At 46.5% G+C, this 21,116-nt stretch overlaps 1 protein-coding gene and 1 long non-coding RNA gene across 19 annotated transcripts in view; one reads left to right on the top strand and one right to left on the bottom strand.

Annotated features, from left to right (window-relative positions):
* LOC132658632 (uncharacterized) overlaps window positions 1-1,331 on the bottom strand; it is a 56,667-nt gene extending 55,336 nt beyond the window's left edge. For all 16 annotated transcript variants that reach the window (XR_009598499.1, XR_009598504.1, XR_009598509.1 and 13 more), the window contains exons 1-2: window positions 1,205-1,331; window positions 960-1,064 (exon numbers count right to left, since the gene is read on the bottom strand). This is a non-coding gene — a long non-coding RNA (uncharacterized LOC132658632). The remainder of the gene's footprint in view (window positions 1-959; window positions 1,065-1,204) is intronic.
* Window positions 776-20,867, top strand: CCSAP (centriole, cilia and spindle associated protein). 3 transcript variants are annotated; one of them, XM_012105588.4, is made up of 4 exons: window positions 776-1,083; window positions 1,615-2,019; window positions 14,708-14,973; window positions 17,028-20,867. In XM_012105588.4, the coding sequence occupies exons 2-4, from the start codon at window positions 1,665-1,667 to the stop codon at window positions 17,202-17,204; spliced, it is 798 nt and encodes a 265-aa protein (XP_011960978.2). In that variant the 5' UTR covers window positions 776-1,083; window positions 1,615-1,664; the 3' UTR covers window positions 17,205-20,867. The 3 variants fall into 3 exon arrangements, with proteins under 3 accessions (XP_011960978.2, XP_060262487.1, XP_042097050.1); XM_060406504.1 differs by lacking the exon at window positions 776-1,083 and having other exon boundaries at window positions 1,573-2,019; XM_042241116.2 differs by lacking the exon at window positions 776-1,083 and having other exon boundaries at window positions 1,573-2,019; window positions 16,938-20,867.
* The last annotated feature ends 249 nt before the right edge of the window (window positions 20,868-21,116 follow it).

Raw genomic sequence — 21,116 nt, 5'->3', positions numbered from 1 at the left:
GACTTGATGGACATGAGTCTGAGTGAACTCCGGGAGTTGGTGATGGACAGGCAGGCCTGTGATTCATGGGGTCGCAAAGAGTCGGACGCGACTGAGCGACTGAACTGAACTTCTTTTCTTTCAAATCTGAGTTACTAATGTATCCAGGCTCCTTTTCATAAAGGGGAAGAATCTGCTCGGGACCGCTCTGGAAACTGTAACAATCAGCGCAACATTGTATACTTAGCATAAAGCAACCAAGTCCGCCAAGGTTTTCTGTGAACCTGGGTCTCTGGGAGGGTGGGTTGGCAGTTTTCATCAATAGCTTCAAAAAAATATGTTCCCCGGTGGCTCAGACGGTAAAGCGTTTGCCTGCAATGCGGGACACCCGGGTTCGATTCCTGGGTCGGGAAGATTCCCTGGCGAAGGAAATGGCAATCCACTCCAGCACTCTTGCCTGGAAAATCCCATGGACGGAGGAGCCTGATAGGCTACAGTCCATGGGGCCGCAAAGAGTCGGACTCGACTGAGCGACTTCACTCACTCACTTACTCAAAAAATGTTCGGGGGTGTAGACAAGAAAGGAGTTACACCAAAGCACTGAAAGGAGTTAAAGCCAGAGTAACAGGTGTTGTGAACAGAGGAAAGGAAGCAAGAGCCAACGCGCGCACGTGGGGCTGTTTCTGGGAAGCGCGACCCTTGCAAGCGGCGGGAAGAGAACACACAACGTCGCTGGGTGGGCGGCTCCGTTCCCTGACGCCTGCTGATGCGGCGGGGGCCCGGGGCAGCGCCTCCCACAACCAGGCTCGTGGGCGCCTCGGGCGGGCGGGGACCTGGCTGGGGTCCTGGGCCAGCCGAGTCGCCCGCATCACACGCCGGGCGCCGAAGTCGCCGCCCCCGCCGAGAGGGGTGGGGGCCGGGGACCGGGAGCGCGCGCGGGAGACGACTGCTCCCGGGGCTGAGGCGGCGCCTTCCCCTACCGGTTGCTGCAGGAGCGACATCTTGCTCGGCAGGAAAGCGCTGGGAGAGCGGGCGGATCCGGGCTGCTGCGCCACTCGCGCCGAGGACCCGCCGGAGCCGCGGGGCTGGAGGTACAAGAAGGAGGTAATCGGGGCTGCCCCTCTTGCCCACACGTCCCGCTCCGGAGACCCCGAGGCCGCCCCGCTCCCCGCGCCCAAGACCCCGAGGCCGCGCCGCTCCCCGCGCCCACGCCTCCCTCTTCCACCTCCCATCCGCGGGCTCCCGCGGCCTCTGGCTTCTGCGCTCGCGAGCCGCCCTCCCGGGCGACCCCCGCGCCCTGCAGCGCGGGCCGCTCGGCCCTCCCTCGCCCCCGGGCCGCCCTCCCGGTCTCCGCCCCCTCCCCAGGCGGGCCGCGCCCTGCCCCCGCCCCTCGCCCCACGCCCCGCCCCCACCTCCCCGCGCCCGCCCCCGCTCCCCACGCCCCGCCCCTCGCCCCACGCCCCGCCCCCACCGTCCCACGCCCCGCCCCCACCTCCCCGCCCCCGCCCCGCCCCCGCCCCCCACGCGCCGCCCCAGCCCGCCGCGGCCGGGCGGGGCCCCGGGTTTAAACGTCGCGGCGGGCTGGGCCGGCGGAGGGGTGGGGCGTGCCTCTGTGTCGTGTCTTGGGCTCTGTAGGCGACCGCGCGGCGCGGAAAGCCGGGCTCCCGGGGCCGACGCGCGGCACCATGTCCCCGGGGAGCGGCGTGAAGAGCGAGTACATGAAGCGCTACCAGGAGCCGCGCTGGGACGAGCTCGGGCCGTGCTACCGCGCGCTGCGCCACTACCGCCTGGGTCGCCGGCTGCTGGAGCAGGCGCACGCGCCCTGGCTCTGGGACGACTGGGGCCAGGCCGGCGCCTCGGACGACTCGGCGTCTTCGGCGTCGTCGGGCACCGGGGCCCCCGCGCCCCAGTGCGCCCCGGGCTCGCCGCCGCCGCCCGCGGAGCCCGAGGCGCGCGCAGGGCCGGAGGAGCGGGGCGTGGAGGCCGCGGGGGACGCGGAGACCAGGGACGCCGGGGACGCAGAGGGCGCGGCGCTGCCAGGTACCGGGCCGGGGAGGGGGCTGCGAGGGGCCAGCGCGCGGGGCTGGATTTGCGCTTGCGTCTCCTGAACCGCTCAGCCGTTTCTCGCAGTGAGAGCTCAGGGCGAGCTCTTTCTTAATTTTATTTAATCTATTTTTGGTAGGCGGAGAATACGCCACCCTTGACAAAATAAGGAAGGCGGCGGCCCCGCACCCGCCGTCCCACCCTGTATTTCCGTAAAGTGTGTCTCTGGGTTGAGCCAGCTGTGAACGCCGTAGACGTGCCGCTGGCGAAGTCCAGGTTTTCACCAGGTAGCCTTGATGGCCTCTGGACCAATAAACTCCCATCTGTTTATTTCTGAACGCTCATTTGTTTTATGAGAGGAGCCCAGCTTTCATTAGACGGCCAGAGGTTAGGAACTAACCTCTGTGAGCTAAGCGCATTGTCCTGTGACTGGGGCTGTTGTTTTCTGTGTTAACTCCCTGACCTGGCCGCGCTTTCCCTTGGGAATATTTTGTATGTGTTTCCACAGACTGTTGCATAAGTGCCGGCTGCTGGGAGATAATCCTTCTAAATGCCGGGTCCGCTCGGCTGCTCGCCTCCTCTCCTCCAGCTGCTGCTGTGAGCTTGGGGAGCGGCAGCTGGAAAATGGCTCTTTGGGGTGGTGCATCTGCTGCTCCCGGCGGGGCCCTGCGCCTTCTCTCCTGCCGGAGGGTCGCAGAGGCGGGCTCCCGGAGAGCGGGGAGGGCCGAGTGGCCGCTGGTGCTCAGGGCCCAATTGAATGAATGCCCCAGATACAGCCTGGAGGAACCCCGTGGGGTTCTATTCTACTCTGACCTGGGCCAGGCACCACCCGACGTCACTCAGTTTTAAAGAGATCCCAGTGAGCCAAATAACTAAAATGGCCTGAGAGCTTGTCATGCATCCAGTCTCCGATCTTAGAGTATATATTTTCTTAGTCAACACTCAGAACAATTCTAAGAGGGAGGACCGTTGTTTTTACCTCGTTTACCTCCATTTTATAGATGAAGAAGCAGAAGCTCAGAATCAATGATTGGTGACTATTTTTGTTTACTGCCTTGTAAGTGGTACTCTGATCAGATTTGTCTCTTGACTCTCATCCTAGCTTGTCTGTGAGATGCTGAGGAGGAGAGGAAGTTGAGTCTTGTTATACTGTTTCCAGCTGTTCTCGGCCCATCATGTGGCAGGGCTGCCCCTCCGTCCTCACATGTTACTTGTGAATTCCCACTCATTCCTGACCTTTGCTAGAAGTTTGAATAACAGAAGATGGGGAGAGTATGGGGCACTGAGTTACTAGCTCAGTTATGAGATGCACTTTATCAGACTGAATGAGCTTTTCTCTCTCCTTGGTTCGTCCCCTTCATTGCTTATGAAAGAGCTGTCAGTTATTTCCAGGTGTATATAAATGCAGTTTTTAGATAGCATTGTAGTATGGAGTATGGGGCTTGTGTTTGTAAGAGTTCATGATTATTTTTGTTCCCTTAGAGACACCGGATCCTCCCAGGGGCTGGCTGAGGTAGTTATTTCTTATTATTTCTGGTTTAGGAAGCTGGGAAGAAAAAATGTTTCTGCTTTCAGGACTCTCCATCCCAGGATCTTTTGCTTTGCTCATGCCTATCACAACTTTTGTTCATCCCTATGTCTGGCAGGATTGAAAGTCCTTGTTTTTAAGTGGACAGAATGATGAGCACTCTTTTGAGTTTCTATGAAACATAGACCTTTAGTTCTTGTCTTTACTGAAGCCATATGTACACATAGAATCATATGGTTATATATGGCTTAGTACAGAGATACAGCAGCCCTCCACCCCCACACCAATTACCTATTCCTTAGGTGACCACTTCCCAGTCCTCTGGTTTTTCCTTGGTGTGTAATTCTGTTTTTCCAAGTAACATGGCTTTTATTAAGATTTGTTGATTGTTGTTGTTGAGTTTTTAGTACCGTCTATTATTGGCTTTAATGCTTTTTGTGTATGTGCGCTCAACTGCTCAGTCATGTCCGACTGTTTGCAACCCCATGGACTGCAACCTGCCAAGCTTCTCAGTCCATGGGATTTCCCAGGCAGGAATACTGGGGTGGGTTGCCATTTCCTCCTCCAAGGGATCTTCCTGACCCAGGGATCAAACCCATGTCTCCTGCACTGGCAGGTGAATTCTTACCACTGAGCCACCTGCTGCTGCTGCTAAGTCGCTTCAGTCGTGTCTGACTCTGTGCAACCCCATAGACGGCAGCCCACCAGGCTCCACCCTCCCTGGGATTCTCCAGACAAGAACACTGGAGTAGGTTGCCATTTCCTTCTCCAGTGCGTGAAAGTGAAAAGTGAAGGTGAAGTCGCTCAGTCGTGTCCGACTCTTTGCAACCCCATGGACTGCAGCCTACCAGGCTGCTCTGTGCATGGGATTTTCCAGGCAAGAGTACTGGAGTGGGGTGCCAATGCCTTCTCCCTGAGCTATCTGGGAAGCCCTTAATTCTTTTTAGTGGTCTCCTAACCCATACATCTGGTCCGTCCTCACCCTTCTGGTATAGTCATCATAGAATTACTTAGATTCAGTTAGGGCCTGTTGAAGAGGTTGCTTAGAGCTACCCTGCATTGTTTGCTGTGATTCCCTTTTCTTCTGCTGCAATACCACCAACACATCAGGTTCACTGCCACCCTCCCCATCGTAAGACATCCCTCCCGGGGCCTCTGACCCACTTCCACCGGGCCTGCGTGCTGCTCTGGCAGCCTGCTGCCTTGTCTCGTCTCGGGAGGGCTCTTGGCCGCCACCCCAGGGACTCCCTGCCTTCCCTCTTGGTAGGACCCTCTGTTGTGTGCGTCTCACATCATCTTCCTGCCTGGTTTATCCTCTCCTGGCAGAGATTATCTTCTAGTACCTTCCTGAGAAAGGGTGTGTGAGAGGCTTAATTTTCTGAGATCTTGCATGTCAAAAGATTCTACCCTCACAATTCAGTAAGTTTGTGAATAGGCATGAAATTCTAGGTTGGAAGTTTTTGTCTCTAAGAAATCTGGAGGCAGTGCTGTCTGGTACTGGGACTTCTGCAGTTGCTGTTATACTCCCGTGTCGTTCTCACTCTAAATCCCTCGTGGATAACATACTCCCTCCTCTGGAAGTTTCTAGGGTCTTCTCTTTGTCCTCTGTGTTCTGAAAATTATCCTCTGTCTAGGCCTGTTTTCCTCTAATGTGCTTCACGAATCCTTGCAATCAAACTTCTGTCTTGTAATCCTGGGAAGTTTTCTTGTTTTCTTATTACTATTATTTTTTTCTCTTTTCTTTCTGAACTCCTTAGTTGGATGCTAGACTTTACAAATATATCCTCTAATTTTCTACTTTGGCTTCCAATCCATCTGTCTTAAGAACTGATGAATTGTTTTCTGGGTTTTCCTTCCTTCTCTCCTTCTTTTAATCCTCTTTAAAAAATAGTATTCTGTTCTTGATTTTTACATATAGTATCCTCACTTGTCCTGCTGAGGACTAGGAATTTTTAGTTTTTGCATGTTTCTTTGGCACAGGTTTCCCCTCCCTTTATCTGGATGTGTGTGTGTTTTAATTTAATTTGTAATCCTGTATTTCAAGTTAGCAGCTTTCCTCAAATGTCTAATGATTCTTGGCTTCTTGTTCTTATTTAAGAGATGGTACTAAAAAGCTTTTGGGAAGTTGCCTGTGTGTGGGGTGTAGGTGTGGGAATGCTTGTTCACTGTGAAATGCCTTCTCTCTGTAGCCAACACGCTTTCAAGAGTGTCCAGAATGTCTCCAATTCATTTTCTTCACATTTCTTTTTAAGTTAAATTTTAGTTTTAAACCACTTATGCATATGCATAATTTTTTAAAATATGCTTAAAATGAAAAAGTAATCTTGGCCCATTCACCACCCATGCCCCTTGCTCCCTGGAGTAACTCTTTACCTTTCTTTTCAGCGCTGTGGCCAATGATTGTCTCATTCAGACTAATGCTGGCTTTTTTATTTTGAAAATTGTATATTGACTTCCCATAATGGGAGATGATTTAGTTTAAGATCTTAGCTTAGCTATTCCTCAAACCCTCCCTTCTTCCCACCTAGACATACGCAAGCACCTCTTTTGTTCCACAGTATTAACTATATGACTATTTCATTTAAGTACTATTCTATATTTGGATGATCATGGCTCTGTGTTATTTGCAGATAATCCATACAGTACATTTTGATTACATTTTCTTTGTTATTTATGTTTTCCCTAGAGGTAATTGTTGCTTTACTTGTATATTTGCTTTTCTTTTTTCTCTTATAACGTAGCCAGAAATAGTCTGGGGGACTGTAGAACTTGTTATATGCCAGGCACGCTAGGTGCTCTACTTGTTGCGTTATCCTCCTTGGGGAAGTAATTTTGGGGGGCCCTTGACGCTCTTGTTTTAATTTAGACTTTATGCTGTCCAGGTCTGACACTGCTGTCATGCTCGAACTTCTCTTCATGTTTGCCAAGTGTTCTTTTTGCTTTCCTCCTTTATCTGATCCCTGTTCTAGAAGCCTCCAATCTCCCTTCCTTTTGGTGGAGCATATCTTCTGTAAATCCTGGGAAATGTTGAAAGGGAAGTAAAGGTTTTGTCACCTTGAAGTCTAAAAATGCCTTTATCCAAGGCTGGATTGCCATTTGGGCAAGACAGAGACGTCCTAGGTTAGATATTTCAGTATTTGAAGGTATTATATTGAATCCTAGGTTTTGGTCTTATTGTTGAGAAGTACCATGTCATCTGACACTTCTTTTGTATATGTGACCTTTTTCTCTTTTGAAGTTTTAGGACAGTCCCTTTATCATAGGTATTCTAAAATACTATGTGTCATTTTTCATTCATTGGGCTGATAACTTGGTGGGACTTTTTATTTAGGTTTTTAATAAGCTTATTTTAGGCCACACCTCATGGCATGGAGTGTGGGATATAGTTTCCTGACCAGGGATTGAGCCCATACTCCCTGCCTTGGGAGCATAGAGTTAACCACTGGACTGCCAGGGGAATCCCTTGGTGAGCCTTTTAAATCTAGAAACATCTATTTTCAGGCACTGTTTAAAATAATTTCTGTTCTGAGGACTTCCTTTGTGGTCCAGTGGTTATGACTCAATGCTGCCATTGCAAGGAGTATGAGTTTGATCCCTGGTCGGGGAATTAAGATCCCACATGCCATTCAGAGAGGCCAAAAGACATTTTAAAAACTTTTTTTAAAATTTCTATTCATTTTTTTCTTGATAGTTATTTTTAGCTGGTTTGTATACCTCCTGGAGCAAACCTCTAGTATTTTTATTTATTTTTGAAAAATTAGAACTTTGGTTTTGTTTTGAGAATGCTTCAATTTTATCTTCTAAATTTTGTTGAAATTTTAAATTCTACCATTCTGGTTTTTAATTTCAAAGAGATTGCTTTTTTGTCCCAAATGTTCTATTAAAAATTGACAAAAAATAGCATCCCTTTCTCTAATTCCCCCTCCACTCCCCCCTGACCCACCCACCCTCGCCAAGCCATAAATATCCTTTGAGAGCTCTCTTATAGTCCAAGCCTAGTTTTTTTCTCTATACTTTGGTCTTTTTCTTATTAAAGGATGTACTCGAATGCTTGCTTTTAGCCTATCTGCTTATTTAAGAGGGAAGCTTGAAGGGCTTTTTGAGAGCTGTGTGCATGGAGGAGCTTGTGACTGTAAATTGTAGGGGGACTCGGCTGCTTTTCTGGGGGCTGCCCACATCAGCACCCGCCTGTTCCTGTGTCAGCTTACCAGACACTGCTCCTCCTTCCTCCTGCCTGGGAGGGCCCGAGCCTGGCTGTCAGCATCCCGGGAACAGAGCTGGGGGAAAGGAGGAGGAACCCCATTCTTTACCATGCCATCCTGTTTTCATCCTGCCCCCCCTCACTTCTCCTGTGCCTTCTGCCTGCTGGTCCTCCTCCTTTAGGGACCTGGGCTATATGGGGTGGGGTGGGCGGCAGCCACGGGCCTTGAGGACCACAGCAAGGACTGTTGAGGGAGTATCATTGCTGCACAACAGGCTTAACCTGGAAACTAGTACTTCAGGTTCCCGTTCTCAGCTGTGAGCTCATGGTTTCTGTAAATTAGAATTTGGCCAAGGCACAGGGTGTGCCCTATCTCTGCTGTGTGCTGACTGCAGCTGTCTGCTAGGACACTTGCAGGTGACTTCTTCATGTGCCTGGCCCTTCTCATCGCTGGCAGGCCGGCCTCCAACAGTGAGCATTCCTGAGAGAGAGCTGGGCAGCTGCTGTATTGCCCATCATGACTTATTTCCAGGAGCCATGTGGCATCTCTTTCACCCCATTCTCTGCTCACAGAAATCTGCCCAGGTTCTAGGGCAGGCAGCATGGACCCTGGTTCCCAGCCGGGGCACATCCTTGTTAAGCTGTCATTGGAGCACATGGCCTGGGGCACTGACTGGGCCTAGCCTTCTGGGAAGTCTGGTGCCTCAGTGCCAGTTACAGCATGGCTCCACGGCGTCCTGTGGGCCCTTCTCCAGCAGGGAGTTTGCATCATTCTGCTGAGTCCCGTGAGTCATTTCTACATCTTCATCACCTTGCACCTTCCAAAATTTGTCTGGTGTCTCTGGCTGCTTGCTTGTCGTCCCTTCCCTCTTTGGCCTTTGTTCCTTCCCTTTAGTGGCTTTGGAGAGGAAGGGACTATAATCTTGTGTCACCAGTGCACATTTAACCTGATGACCTCCTTTGCTCTGTTTTTACTTATTTTTATTTTTTACCCTCTTTCTGTATTAGTCTTGCTAGGGGTTTGTGAATTCTGTTCATTTTTGTTCCATGTCGGTTTTGTTAATTATGTGTTTATTAGTTCACGATTTTTTCCCTTAGTTTCATTTTTTAGTGCTTAGTTTTATAATTTTTTAACATCCTTTTTTATTTTGAATTTATTTTTATTTTTGGCTGTGGGTTCTTGCTTGCTGCATGGCCTTTTCTCTAGCTGCGGCAGTGGGGCTGTTCTTCATTGCCGTGGGCAGGCTCCTCGTTGCAGTGGCTTCTCTCTTTGTGGGGCACAAGCTCTAGGGCTCAAAGGCTTCGGCTGCTGTCCCACGCGGGCTCTGCAGCCGGGGCTCCCAGACTAAAGAGCACAGGCTCAGCAGTTGAGGTGCACGGGCTTAGTTCCTCCGTCGTGTGTGGGATGTTCCTGGACTGGGATTGAATCCATGTCTCCTGCATTGCCAGGCGGAGTCTTTACCACTGAGCCACCAGGGAAGCCCTTTTTATAACATTTTAAGATGGATGCTTATTATTGGTTATTTTTTTCTTCCCTTGCCTTTTTTTCTTTTTGATATATTGATTTAAGGCTCTAGATTTACTTCTGATTACTGCTTTAGCTGCATCATACTTAATGAAGAAATTTAGAAATATTTCTAATAAGAATGGGATTATGCTCTCTATCACCATTACTTTTTTATTTTTAAAAATTATGGTAAAGACACAACACAAAGTATCATTTTAACAATTTTTAAGTGTATAGCTCAATGACATGGAGAACATTTACATTTTTGTGAAATCATATGATTTATTTTTGACCCATGCATTATTTAGAAATGTTTTTAAGCAAAGGGATATATTAGGAGTATGAGATTAACAGATTAAAAACTACTATGTATAAAACAGATAAGCAACAAGGATTTACTGTATAGCACAAGGAACTATATTGAATATCTGATAATAACCTATAGTAGAAAGTGACCTGAAAGAATATATCTATATAACTGAATCACTTTGCTGTAACCTAAAACTAATACCATATTGTAGTTCAATTTAAGAAAAAAACAGAAATGTTAATTTTATAACTGGAGATTTTATTTATCTCCTGGCCACGCCACGATGCCCACAGGATCTTAGTTTTCTAACCAGGGACTGAACTCTGAGCCTCAGTGGTGAAAGCATGGGGTTCTGACTACTGGACCGCCGGGGAATTCTCCTCTAGCTGGAGATTGTACAAGATACTTTTGCTGTTGTATCCAGCTTAATTAGGGCTTCCCTGGCGGCTCAGCGGTAAAGAATCCATCTGTGAGCAGGAGATGGGAATTTGATTCCTGGGTTGGGAAGATACCCTGGAGGAGGGCATGGCAACCCACTCCTGTCTTCTTGCCTGGAGAATCCCATGGACAGAGGAGCCTGGCAGACTTTATAGTCCATAGGGTTGCAAAGAGTTGGACATGACTCAAGTGGCTGAGCATGAGCACGATCTAGCTTAATTGCACAGGAGTCAGAGAATACATACTGTATGATTCCAGTTTTGTGACTATATTAAGATTTTCTTTATAGCTTTGGCTGGGTAAATTCTTGTAAATGTTCGCATGTGCTTGATAAGATTGTGTATTCTGCGGTTTTCAGTGCAGTATTCTGTATGTACCCATTGGGTCAAATGTGTTAATTTTGTTCAAATAGTTTAAAAAAATCAATCTGTTCAAGTCAAACTTTGTAATGATGGGCAGTTTCTCTGTCTGGACCGTGAAACATGCTAACCATGAGCCACATGTTTGAGCACTCTGGTATAACTGAGGAAGTGAAAATTTGTTTCTAGCTAATTTTAATTAATATAAACTTAAATTTAAGTCACCTCTGCTTCATGGCTTTTGTAATGAACAGCATAGTCCTAAATCAAGGCTGAGTTGATTTTTGTCAGTTACTGAGAAAGGTGCTATTAGAATCTTCCACCATAACTGGTGATGACACTGCTTTTATTTGCCTGGAAATGGCTTTATTTAAAACTTTGAATAGGATTTTGAAACATATATACACTTATCTTGTACCAGGCACTGTTTCAAGAGCTTTATAAGTATTAATTTTATAGTAATAAGTTCTCTCTCTTCTGTGTTTTCCATCTTTTTTTCCTGCTACAGGTATTTTTGAGCTTGTGTTCCTTCTTTAAATACATGTTAGTTTTATGATCTGTCAGTGATAACCCCATTTCCCCAAGTCTCTCGCTCCTGCTGGACCTCCTTACTGTCTTGTCTCCTGAGTGACTGGTCATCATCCCCAGGACACTCACTGTTGGTGTTCAGAAAATTATCTGTAGGAATAATCTGAGACCCAGGCTCCCTAGAGAGGATTTTAGTTTCTTGTGTTGGATACTGGTGGACACTGGTGTTTTTAATGTCAGAACGTTCAGTGATCCATGGTGAGGAGATCACTGGGGTCCCCCTGATCTGCAGCCTGCTGCGACCTGGCTCTCCCTATTGCCTGTGCTCCTCTCGGTCATGTGAGACAGCCTGACTGTCCAGACCCAAGTCTGTCTTTTACAAAACTTGTGTAAATATTTTATCTCATGTTCCTTCATTTTATTTAATTGTGGTGCAGCACACCTAACATAGCACTTAACCATCCAGTTTTTTTATTGAGGTTATTTGATTTATGTTTCAGGTGTACAGCATGAAAGTCAAAGTTGCTCAGGCATGTCCAATTCTTTGCAACCCCATGGAATTTTCCAGGCTAGAATACTGGAGTGGGTAGCCTTCCCTTCTTCAGGGGATTTTCCCAACCCAGGGATCAAACCCAGATCTCCTGCATTGCAGGTGGATTCTTTACCAGCTGAGCCACCAGGGAAGCCCAGGTATACTGGAGTGGATAGCTTATCCCTTCTCCAGTGGATCTTCCCAACCCAGGTATTGGACCGGGGTCTCTTGCATTGCAGGCGGATGCTTTACCAACTGAGCTATCAGGGAAGCCCTGGTGGACAACATAGTGATCCACAATTTCCATCCAGAGTTAGACAAAGTGCTGGCTGTATTCCCTGTGCTGTGCAGTGTGCCCTTGTAGCTATTCGTGTTTACATAGCAGTTTGTGACTCTTAAGCCCTAGAATGCCCAGTCTTGTTTTGTCCTCATTCTCCGGCCCTCTCTGTAGAATTTGGCTCTGTTGATTGCTCTGTCCTTTTCTGAACATCCTTCCCCACCTTCTCTCCTGGAAGCTTCTAGACTTTGCTGGCTGTTCTTTTCCCTGGCTCCCTCTCTGGCTCTCCTCATCCCTTCTACCAGCTCAGTAGGTGCTGGTGTCCAGGGGGCCAACCTCTGCTCCCCTTCCGCTGACTCTGTTCCTTCTAGGGGATCTGCTCTGCATCTGAGGCTCAGCCCCCACCCACCTGCTTATGACTCTCTCCAATTCCACATTCTCTTTAGGGCCCCTGATTAAGGGTCCTGCTGTGGCCTGCTTGGTGGTCCCAGGGGTGTCTCATACCTGAGTCGTCAAGTACCCTTTCCCCATCTTTGATGGCTTTCTGCTGGAGGATAGTGTGACCATCCACTCCCAACCCCTGTAGGGGCCCAAGATTCCTCTTTGCCTCCCAGCATTTGCTTTGTGTCTGTCACCCACTCAGCTGCCCGTCTAGCCCTCTGTGGCTATCTGGAGAGGCCAGGGTACCACCTCCTAGTTCACAGGTGCCCAGGTGAGTCTGAGCACCAGCCAGGTATGGTGGGCACTCTCTCCTTTTCTCCCTGTTTGGCCCCTGCCAGCATTGCCCCCTACCCTGGACTCTTCATCTTTTCTGCCCCCACCTCTTTGGGGGAAAGTTTGTTGCTAGATGCCTCATTCCTGAAATGCAGATAGGACCATAGCATTTTTAAGCCTAAAATCCTTCAGTGATTCTTCTTCATTGTTAGGAAAAAATAAAACTCCTGTGTTTGGCATAGAAGGTCTCTATTTCCCCACTGCTACCCACTCATGCCTTCATCCATAGACTCTATGTACCTGTCATTTTTAATTATTCTTTCTTCTCTTCATGTCTTTGTAGAAGCCAGTTCCCCACTTGCTGGAATTCTCTTTCCTAATCTCTCCTTGGTTGGCTTCAGCTTGTCCCGTGAACCAAATCATTATCATCTTCTGTGGACATGCTCCCTGGAAGGTCTGAGTTAGGCATATGGGGGCTGGAGAGGAAGAGAAGGAAATGAATCCCTGAAGATGAGTTGTTTCCCCCTCTCTCAGTGTCGTAACTGCGCCAGGCATGGACCCCCTTCTACTTCCCGTTGTCTAGGTCCTGATGGGCTCTTTCCCTTCTACCTAGATCCAGGGGAGGGAAGAGGATGAGGTGTGGACACATTACTCAGAAGAGTGAGTGATGAGGGGACTTGGGTTCTCAGGATTCAGTGGAAGACTGGCATCTCACGTGTCCCCAGACAGCCTGAGTGCTGGGTTTATAGATATGGTGCAGAGCCGTGCGAAGCGCTGAACCCTAGGGCTGGACGTGTGCTGTCTACTCCTTAAAATGCTTAATAATAAAGGAAATGATTTGGTAGATAAAGGTCATTGCTGAAGACAGAAATGCAGGTGATGTGTCAGGGTTCACACATGTGCACTGTGTCTGGATTACATGGATGTCATCAGGGAAGTGTTCACTATGAGTGAGGGACATGAGTATGTCCTAAAAATGATGGGGTTTGGGAATAGGAACCTGTAAAATCACCACCTAGAGCCAGATTCTGGAGCCTCGGGAGCAAGGGGTTTTCTACAGGTTTGAGCAAGGGGGGTCTGTAAAGTGGTGCCCTGGATGTACAAGGAGCTCTTTCAGTTCAGTGCAGTCGCTCAGTCGTGTCCGACTCCTTGCGACCCCGTGAATCGCAGCACGCCAGGCCTCCCTGTCCATCACCAACTCCCAGAGTTCACTCAGACTCACGTCCATCGAGTCAGTGATGCCATCCAGCCATCTCATCCTCTGTCGTCCCCTTCTCCTCCTGCCCCCAATCCCTCCCAGCACCAGAGTCTTCCAGTGAGTCAACTCTTCGCATGAGGTGGCCAAAGTTTCAGCCTCAGCATCATTCCTTCCAAAGAACAGAGATAAAACATAGGTTCACTAGGGCTTTACACAAGGAATACAACCTGTATAAGATCACATTAAGATAATCAGATCATATAGGATTATACAAATGGTTATAAAAATAATGATTGGATAGTCATAAAGAGTAATCAGGGGAAATAGCTATGTTCTGGAGTGTGTCCTGAATATCTGAGTACACCTCAGATGTGCAGTCCATTCCCCACCAGAGTTTTACCAGCCTTGCTGCCAGATTTAGGACTGTGTAGGCCAGGGGCCCTGGTTCATGTTGTCATGAATAAAAGCCCTCTTCCCGGCTCCTCCCCCTGGGTGCACCCAGTTGTACATGGAGGTGAGGAGCTATGGAAAACACTCCTTATTGTGATGGAGGGCTTTTCGTGTTAAGGTCACCAGCCAGCTCTTATAACGAGTTGGGGAGAGCTGAAAGGAGCATTTTCCATAGTTTTGGAGCATGACAAAGCAGTACAATCCTGAAGCTCTAGTTGAGTAACTTAAAAACTAACCTTTTGCAGCTGGTGAATGATTGTCACAAATCCAGGTCTGTCCCTGAAGCAAGATGGTAAAATGACTGGATTTATCATGGGGAAAGCTATTAGGCCCTGGTGTTTTCTAGCTTTTTAGCTTTTAGTATTCAATTGAGACTCATAATCTCAGAATGTGAATGATGGTTGTTACTTTTGAATAGGCTTGGTTCAATCTTGGTATTTACTGTTGATTTTACAATGGGACAGACTAACTTGTTTCTGTCTGTCCATTTTAAGTGAAACGTGTAGAATCGAGCTGTAAGTAAAACAGTTACTGACTTAATTAGGCTTTGTGAATTTTCCATCCCAGATATTTAAACTGTGTGTAATTATATGTACACCTGAATTTAAAGCATTCATCCTGTCTTATCCCCTTTTTCAAAAAGCGCTGCCAGTGAAAGACGTAGAAGAGAAGCCTGAACGGCAGATCCGGGTGAGAGGCCCTGAGAAAGCAGCCAGCAGCACCGACCCTCAGCCACCACCAGGTGCCTTAGCTGCCCGAGGAGGCAGGAGAACCAAGAGTCCCCAGAGGTCATCCGCGAGAATAAAAGAACACAGGCACCCGTTTGCCCTCTACGGGTGGGGAGAGAAACAGACGGATACAGGAAGCCAGAAGACTCACAACGTCTGTGCTTCTGCCCCCATGCGCGAGGTAGGTGCCAGTGAACGGGCTTTTCTGCTTTCCCCTGGAGGGTGGGGTTGGCCTGGCCGTCACTGGCTATCATACCTGTGGTTGCTGTGATGTTTCAGGACATGGTAGGTCTCAGATGGGCCAAGGAAAGCCCAGGACTGGGCATCTGATCACAAACAGGATGCAGGGTGTTAGCTGCCTAGAGATTGGGGTTTTGCTGGGAGTTAGCTGGTAGCTGGAAGGTTTTACTGACACCAAGCCAGGTATGCAGATGACAGCACCCTTATGGCAGAAAGTGAAGAGAAGCTAAAGAGCCTCTTGATGAAAGTGAAAGAGGAGAGTGAAAAAGTTGGCTTAATGCTCAACATTCAGAAAATGAAGATCATGGCATCCGGTCCCATCACTTCATGGGAAATAGATGGGGAAACAGTGTCAGACTTTATTTTGGGGGGCTCCAAAATCACTCCAGATGGTGACTGCAGCCATGAAATTAAAAGAAGCTTACTCCTTGGAAGGAAAGTTATGACCAACCTAGACAGCATATTGAAAAGCAGAGACATTATTTTGCCAACAAAGGTCCGTCTAGTCAAGGCTATGGTTTTCTCAGTGGTCATGTCTGGATGTGAGAGTTGGACTGTGAAGAAAGCTGACACTGAAGAATTGATGCTTTTGAACTATGGTGTTGGAGAAGACTGTTGAGAGTCCCTTGGACTGCAAGGAGATCCAACCAGTCCATTCTAAAGGAGACAAGTCCTGGGTGTTCATTAGAAGGACTGATGCTGAAGCTGAAACTCCAGTACTTTGGCCACCTCATGCGAAGAGTTGACTCATTGGAAAAGACCTTGATTCTGGGAGGGATTGAGGGCAGGAGGAGAAAGGGACGACAGAGGATGAGATGGCTGGATGGCATCACGGACTCGATGGATGTGAGTTTGGGTGAACTCCGGGAGTTGGTGATGGACAGGGAGGCCTGGCGTGCCGCAATTCATGGGATCGCAAAGAGTCAGACACGACTGAGTGATTGAACTGAACTGAACTGAACTGGTAGCTGGAAGGTTTTACTGACACCGAGCCAGGTGGAGAAGGGGCAGGACACGGGGCTCTCAAGTTCCTGGGGCCCAGGAGGTATGGCCGAGGGGCACAGCCAGGGCTGGCAGCTGCCGGTCTGGATTTGCCTCTGGCCTCCTGAGAAGCTCCTGCTCTGTTGGACGTGATAACTGGCATCTCACGCCTCAGCCCCTTGTTGCTGTCTGTCTATCAGATCACATCTCCTGTGTTTCTCCATAACTATCTAGACTCCTGTTTTCTCTTTGGATTAAATTAGAGTGCATGTCCCCTGCTCATCCCTCCCCCAAGGTTTAGTTCTCCTTGGACTCAGGCCTGGCATGTCCCCAGGCAAAGACCTGAGAACAAGGCAGAAGAGGGCGCCTCACGTGTGGGGTCATACAGCAGTGATTGTGTTAGTGCTAACAGCATCCACCAGCCCAAAGCAAAGAGGGGGTGAAGAGAAGCAGAGGTGCAGGCTGTTTGAATTCTCATTAAATACCGCAGTCCAAGTTTACCAAACAGACTTCTGAACTCTAGCAGATAGTGTTGTTCGGAGCGATATTTGAGATAACAGAGTTGTCCTCTGGCAGTCCTGTGGAGTTAAGTTGAATGGGGTTCATTAAACATCTTAGGTGGTAAAATCTTGAAATTTGCTAGTATTTTGCTATAAAATATATAAATTCCTTCAATGGAATCCTTATTCTTGCTTAATGCAAAGGAGTTCCAATCCTTTTCCAGAGCCAGTTTCTCAAGGCACATGTAGATTAGTTGCTTACCATTTAAACTGAAATTTAGTCTGGTGGACATTTTCTGTTGCCTAGTTTCTGTATTGCTGACAATGGGTAAGACAGAACTCAGGGGAATGGCTCTTCTGGAGAAACTTTTATTCACAGAAGTCCTGAATATGGCGAGACTGACTTGCCTCTGCCCTGCTGCAGGTGACCTGGAGGAAGCTTCATTGTGAATATTCTGGAAAATTAGTGCCAAAGCCACTTGAGTGACTGTTCATTCATTCTGACTCCCCTTAGATCCATGAATCAGCATTGCGAGCCAAGAGCAGAAGGCAGCTGGAGAAGAGGAGGCTGGCAGCTCAGAGGCAGCGGGCTCACTCTGCTGATGTGGAGAAAAATAGGCGGGTCAAGCCTGCCTCCTCGGAGAACCCTTGGATGACAGAGTATATGAGATGCTACTCTGCCAGAGCTTGAGGGAAGGAACAGCTGCTTGGACAACCTCTTTTTAAAAGTGTAAATGAAAGAAAAGAACAAGACAAAAACTATCAAAAGAAATTGGACACGGGTTTAAGAAACCAACTGATTATGCAAGATTTTTCTTGGGGAATTTCCAAAAGATTGTCTCTTTCGATGAATCCTGGTCACCTACCTCAGCAGTAGGGTGGCAGCTGAAGCCATAGAAACTTGGTTACTTATGAGGAGAATTCCCTAAATCTTTGATATTCTTATAAGGGTTTTGTTTTAAAGCATCTCAATCTTTTAAGATACTGACACCAAATGCCTTTAAATGGCTGACAGATGCTTAACTTCAGTATCTGTGCTCAGTTTAGGTGAAGCCTGTTTTCCTCCTGTTCTGAACAGCTTCTCAGATTCTACAGCTGGTAAGGTCACGCCAGCTTGCCACAGAAGATTCCTTTTCCTTATGTGTAGTTTGCTTTGAACATCAAGATAAAAGTGAGTTTCAACACTACCTTTGATTCCATGTATAGTGAAAGCATTGTAGAACATTGGTAGTTCCTAAACAATTAAATGTTTTCTGCGTTTCAGTTCGAGTACCACTTCATGTGGCCTGTGATATTTAAGAACTATCTGGGCTGGGTGAGGGTCATCTTTTCTCTTTAAATTGTCATCTAGGCACATATTAATAGTTTAGTTCAAGTGCATTCCAGTAAATGAAGTGTTTAGAAGTAGTACTGAAGTTTCTTTTGAGTCAAAGACTCACTTTTTAATTAAGATTTTTTAAGGACACTTAATGGGGTACCAGTCACTTGTTGCAGCCTGGCCTTTTGGCACTCACTCACTGTGGACTTTGCCTCTTCTAGAAGAGTTTAGCAATGATACCTACAATTTAAAATCTGAAATTTCACTTAGTAAATTGAGATTGTCTTGCTTACTGGGGATGGGGGACAGATTTTGAGCTACCGATTAGAGATGTGGACCACCCCTGCTTTTCTCCTCCATGGGACGTACCAATAACAAAGCCTTGATGATGTACATTGTTCAGACTTTTGGTTGAAATACATTCTTCATAGGTTCCTAGCTGGTAGATTTTGTGTAGAAGCTAATGTGAGGGCATACTGCTGTGTGTATGGGCATAGATGTGAGCGTTTCAATGAAGTGTTTCCTTCTCTCCAGCACATTTGCTTTTGGGGTAGAAAGTGGTTTTGAGAAGCATTTTTTCCATTTAGTAGAGACAGGAATCTACAGTAAGGATGAATGCTAAATTCCTGATAAGAGAGAAAAAAGTTCTTTGCCAGCTTACCATGTAGAGATGTGTGAATGAAAATTTGGTGTTTGATGTGCATTTGAGCATTTCCTTGATATTTTTACTCTGGGTCTTTGAAGTATTATGGTTGATTTCTACAAAAATGTTTTATTACATGTAAAATCTTCCCACAGTATCATCTTACACAATCATATTAAGCTTTGCAAATTCTTATTGAAGAATCATGAGCTTTTAAAAAAAACTTAAAATATTTGCATTATTTTGAGGTGAATATATAGAGAGCTCTCCTAGTCACTACAGTGTATGTTTAGTAAAAGAAAGGTCTATGTGTTGTCCAAAATGTCCTTGCTAGGGATTCTGGTGAATCTTGCTGTTATTATAACCCTTAAATACTGCAGGAACCTGAAGATGAAATTTCTGCGGTAATGTGGCAGTGGAAACCGTTCCTTTAGAGCACTTCCTGCATGTGTACTTCCAACCACCAGCTCCAGTGCTCTGTTCCCGTTGTAGCCTGCAGTCTGAGGAAGAGGCTGTGGGAGTAGCTCAGGTCTACACTGATGGACTGCCTTAGAAACCCGACCCCTCAAGGCCCTGAGCAAGCCAGACTCTGTCCTTTAAAACACAGACTTATATTTAATATGCTTAATTACTACTGCAAACTCCACATGCAGATCTGGAAGAACCTAGAGGGTGATATTGGCCAGTATTTCCCCCCTTTTAAGTAGAGGACCAATGAACAAGATTTTTTAAAGTGTTTTTAATGTGCATGAACAATGAATGAGTCAATAGGAAGTAACTGGGAGTCCCCTTCCTGTGTCCAAGCCATTAGTTGGTTAGGGTTTCATTTTCTTCTTTCTCTTTAGGGGTAAAGATGGTCTTTTGAACCTACAAAATTTTTTAAGTTGTAACAACTTGATGTCCTACTTTTTTCCTTCTCACTAATGTCATTGTGATCATGTTCTTATTCCTTAAGACAGCTTATGAAACAGTGAGGTAATTTAAAATTGCCTTTCACTTTGAAAAGTTTGAAACTGAGAATCCAGTGATATTTAAAATATAGATTGAAATAACTGCTGCATAAGAGTCTCCTTTTAAAATTTTAGTTTTTAAGTTCTTAATTAAAACAGTTTGTTGTAACTTGTTTTCTGTGTTTACTAAAAGCAATAATAAAATATTAAGTAACACCTGAATACTTCTGGACTGAGGTGAATGAGAATAGGAATCTGTCCTTTTTCTTCCTTTTAAAACCTAAAAGACTGCTCTATTTATGAGGTGTCAAAATGCTTGTTCTCCCCCACTGCCAGAAAATTCCCAAGTACCTATATACATTTCTTTTAAAGTCTACTAAAAGTAAAAGAGGGTATAGTTTATCTGAATTGCTTGTAATGTAGTAAGCACACATTTGTGGTGCTTCTTATGAAAAGCCTTGTCATTGATTCATCAGACATAGATTACTAGTAATTTGAAAGCTTTGAACACTTTGATGAGCAAGTACTAACATTTCTGCTGGTAAAGTTTATGTCCAGCACAGCCTCAGCACTCAAAAGCCACCTTTCTGTTGTGCATTTTAGCGGGCTGAGTTTGCATGACGCAGCTAAAGTGCACAACAGAAAGGTGGCTTTTGAGTGCTGAGGCTGTGCTGGACATAAACTTTACCAGCAGAAATGTTAGTACTTGCTCATCAAAGTATTCAAATGTATTACTGGCAAGGAGGAAGAGGGGCCAAGCATATGTTAAAAGTGAAAACAACTGTCCTGTTGACTACTTCAGTGAAAAATAGCTTAGTGGGCAGTTTTACATTTTACTGGACTGGATAAAAAATGGTGCTAATATTTATACAGTCTGATTCTGTAGTTGGTTTGGGATCAAATTACCAACGCCTGACTCATGGGTCCTTACCATAGTCTTGTGATCAGTTAAATAGGATTTAAAAAGTGATCCTAAAAGTGTAACCATGTATAATATTTGAAATGGATTTTGTACAATAGGCTGAATAGGGAGCTGTCCACTCCAAGTGTTTGCTTAGTACCAAATTGTGAGAGGAGCCATGTCCAGGGTTGAGGCCCAGGTTTCCTCCCAGCCTGCTGGTGTGAGAGGAGAAAGCTGCTCCTTTATTCTCTCCATTTTGAAAGTCAGGACACCTGAGTGAAGACACTGGAGGCTTCTTTTTGGATTTCTTTATAATCAGCAGAACTGGTTTCAGAGCTGTCCCCCTGTCTTGTTGTTGTCTGTTTATTTTGAGCACTGCACTCACTTTGCCATTCTGAAGGCACTAAGGCCAGGCACCTACAGTCACAGGGCTCAGGCGGTGGGCATTCGGGGCTGTGCTTTCTAAGAACTGTGTGTTGCTTTTAGCTTGTATTTAATATTGTAGTTACTTGGAAAAATGTGAATAAAGTTCATTAATACTACAGGCTAAGCTTCTGTTTTGTGGGCAGTAATTCTGATTAGTACATTAATGGTTGAAGAGAATTCAGTGATTATATTGACTCCTAAATGTATTTTTCATTAGATAAATATTCAGTAAGGTATATTACATCCAGGAAAAGATACTTTCTGTGTATATACTTTGAATTAAACTCCACATTTTCCCCAGTCTTTCCCTCAACCTTATTGCTTTGAAAATTAGGGATAGGGCATGGGCAAAAGAAACTTAAAGA

This window comes from Ovis aries, chromosome 25 (genome assembly GCF_016772045.2).
Source record: "Ovis aries strain OAR_USU_Benz2616 breed Rambouillet chromosome 25, ARS-UI_Ramb_v3.0, whole genome shotgun sequence".
Lineage (NCBI taxonomy): Eukaryota > Metazoa > Chordata > Mammalia > Artiodactyla > Bovidae > Ovis > Ovis aries.
This window is presented reverse-complemented; position numbering and strand designations above follow the sequence as displayed.